At 38.1% G+C, this 3,377-nt stretch overlaps 1 protein-coding gene across 1 annotated transcript in view; it reads right to left on the bottom strand.

Moving 5' to 3' along the window:
* Window positions 1–2,745, bottom strand: part of LOC106812479 (protein disulfide-isomerase A5-like) — a gene marked incomplete in the record, with an annotated part of 13,802 nt that extends 11,057 nt beyond the window's left edge. Inside the window, 6 exon segments of the mRNA XM_014816363.1 lie at window positions 203–295; window positions 628–673; window positions 910–975; window positions 1,225–1,315; window positions 2,089–2,206; window positions 2,669–2,745. Of these exon segments, the coding sequence (XP_014671849.1) occupies window positions 203–295; window positions 628–673; window positions 910–975; window positions 1,225–1,315; window positions 2,089–2,206; window positions 2,669–2,737 (483 nt within the window).
* Window positions 2,746–3,377: the final 632 nt, after the last annotated feature.

The following is a 3,377-nucleotide window of genomic DNA, read 5'->3' as shown; positions in this document are numbered from 1 at the left end:
CTCCTCCTCCTCCTCCTCCTCTCTCTCTCTCTCTCTCTCTCTCTCTCTCTCTCTCTCTCTCTCTCTATATCTCTCTCTCTCTCTCTCTCTCTACCCCTATCTCTCTCTCTCTCTCTCCGCCGCTCTACTGCCCCACCCTCTCCCTTGCCACGGTCCCACCCTCCCCCCTCCCCCCTACCCTTCTCTCTCCCCTGTCTCTCACCGTGGCATCTTCTATGTGGAGAACGCTCTGCGCAGTTTCGTCCTCATCCCACGGCATCTCTCCCGTCGGATCTTTCATGAAGTTCATCATCGACTGAAATGCAGCAACAACAACTAATCATTTACTCACTGTTAGCCCTATACATGGAGATAGCCACAGCCGATGACAACTATGACACAGGCCAGTGAAACCCATACCTGGTGACAGATATATCTACAGATATGTATATATATATATATATATATATATAGCAGCCATGCTTAGCAAGTCTGAGTCACATATGACAGCAATAATGAAGGTGGTGTCAGCCATGGCTGGCTGGCAGAAAACACTGTAGTGGCATATTTTGATTGTAACTATTTGAGCTAATGAACTGAAATATGCACCGTGAGGTAATGTTACAAATGTATTTTAACGTGCTGTACCTTGTAAGTAAGTGCTCTGTCATAGTCCTTATTGAACTCTCCATCTCTGTTCGAAATATGAAACGACTTTAAATCAATGCACGAATGATAATCGCACGTTTGCAATTTAATCTCTACACATTATTATCATGATCAATAAAAACGTATCATAGTGCAAAACACAACAATCCTGTGTAATGCCACGTAGTCGAGCAGAATTTGATTGTTCAACAAGAGTTTGAATTAGAAGGTATCACTATCTGTGTCTTTCCAAGGTAAAAACTGTGTATACACGTAACTTACTTGTAATGTTTGATAACGGAGCTAGCAGACAACACTTTGACATATTTACACAGCTTCTTGGCCTCACTGCAATATTCAATACACATATTTAAACATCTCAATATATGTTCAGATAGATGCATACGATCATATAATAAATAAAATTCGAAACCCATTTCATATCAAATATCAAAATGATCAAACCTAAAACCAAATCAACCTGCATTGAATTAAATGGAGGATTTGGGCACCATTAAACATGACTACGAATGTACATATAACTAGAATTAATACTAGACTGCGAATTCCTAGCTAAGGAATCTTACCAGAACTTACCTACAATCTACTGTCACTAGCGTTCCGAGACCCCTGACAGTTTCTGCCACCTCGTCAAAATCTTTCAAAAATTTAGCATCTTCTCTTCTGACTGAAAACATTAAAGTATACCTTTGACTAACCACAAGTTCCCATCTCGCTTAACACTACGTGGCGAGAGGGTCACAAACCGACGCATTAGAATTTTGTTTGGCAGTACGTGCGCTGCTATTTAACGTTAAATTATCTAACTTTTTATGATTCTTACAGCTTCTCTGTACTTCCACGCCTCGATTTATTATATGTGCGCTATCACTGAGCATGTACTTACGTGTCAGCGAGTAATTGTTTATAAATTGATAAGATAAAACTCAAAAAAACGCCGCCATTTTCCCATAATACGTAGCGAAAGTTCGTGAATTTTCGCGTACAGGAAGAGACATAAGAACATCTAGAATGGCGTTTTACAACGTTCAAATAGTATATAGCTGTTCAAAATTCTCTTATTTTAACGTGTATTTCGAAGTAAATAGTAATTAAGAAGTGTAGCGATAGTTGCAACATGTAACAGGTGAGGTCAAATGTGGTAATACATTGTTTTATTTACGAAATTTTACGAAATTCGGAGTTTGTTTTCAAGCTACCAGGCATTTCGTATGGAAGGGTGTCAGGCTCCTCCGCCGTGTAACAGTCGGAGAGCCTGGTCGGTTTAACCTTTGACGATACATAACATAACATAATGTACATAACACAATATTATTATAAATTAACCTAACTAGCATCAAAACAATGGCTGCATTTAATACATAAACAACCATAATACAAATATGCATAACATAATAAAATATGAAAATGCAAAACTGGTAATACGTATAGTATACTCACGAGAAGGTGTGAATAAGATTAAAACGTTCGTTTTCACTCGGATAAGTTTTTTGAACTCCTTGATATCACTTAATTCTTCGACATTGCCCCTCCTACCTGCCTGTGTTGGTGCCAGAATCTGAAAGTACAAGTAAATTATCTATCTAATGGAATGCATACATGTACACCTTTTAGCAGTAACCACGTATTTGGTACAGTATGGGTATATCACTATCAGTATCAGTTGATGATTTATAAATGTGCATATCAATTTCGAGTTCAGGTGTAACTAAATCAGTAAATGACATGTGTAAATTTAGATTTAAGAGTGAAGTAGAATTGCAACTTGTTTTATTCCTGAACGCACAGCTAACTACTAAGTAGTCAACATAGTGGACTTTACACGTAAAGCCTACATCACATTACTGAGTACATGCACACGTTGTCAATATTTTCAATTTTGTGAACGACGATCTCGGATCGGAGATGATTAGACTTATAATCCAAAGCTACGAGGATAAGTAAATAATCACCTCAGTAATGAAATAAAGTAGTAATTAACCGGCTTTTACACCATATACGTATCATTATATTTGCTTACCAGAATCAAGAGAAACCCGTAACTAACAAGCCGCAACAGACAAGACCACATGCTATTGGGAGCTGCCATTTTTCCAGTGCCACGTCTGGTTTCCGGTAGCAGACTACAACTTCCTATAAGTTTATACACAAACAGATAACCACACTTAATACATATTTATCGTTATAGTTCACGTGATATGTAGCTGGATATTATTACAAAGATCAATTATTGCCGTAAAAGATGTATATAACATTAAAAATAGTATAAAACTGCTAAATTACAACATTTAAAACATTATTCTCCCACAATGCCAGGCGTCGTCACAAACAATCGGCATACAAAACAAGTCACACACCAGGTGGAGCGACTATCGATCTGATGCAATTTCTTGCAGATTTGCCGGTGTATCAGAAGTTAAATAATAAATTTATACTTTATTAAACAAGTATGGTGCTGGACATCGAGTTATTTCGTTGCGAGAAAGGAGGAGACCCAGCCAAGATAAGGGAGAATCAAGCTAAACGATTTGATGACGTGACACTTGTAGACAAGGTCTTGGAGGCAGACGCCACATGGCGAAAATGTAACGTATTGACGGTATCAGGAGTAGATAAAGGGAAGGAGTGTGACAACAATAAACAAGGGAAAGTCGTCATTTACTAGCCTTATAATACCTACGATTTACTACGCGTAACTCATCGAACTTGAGCTTAAATCGGACACAGTA

The sequence above is a fragment of the Priapulus caudatus genome, unplaced genomic scaffold (genome assembly GCF_000485595.1).
Source record: "Priapulus caudatus unplaced genomic scaffold, Priapulus_caudatus-5.0.1 Scaffold653, whole genome shotgun sequence".
Classification (NCBI taxonomy): domain Eukaryota; kingdom Metazoa; phylum Priapulida; class Priapulimorpha; order Priapulimorphida; family Priapulidae; genus Priapulus; species Priapulus caudatus.
Note: the sequence above shows the minus strand (reverse complement) of the source record. Positions and strands in the feature narration are given on the sequence as shown.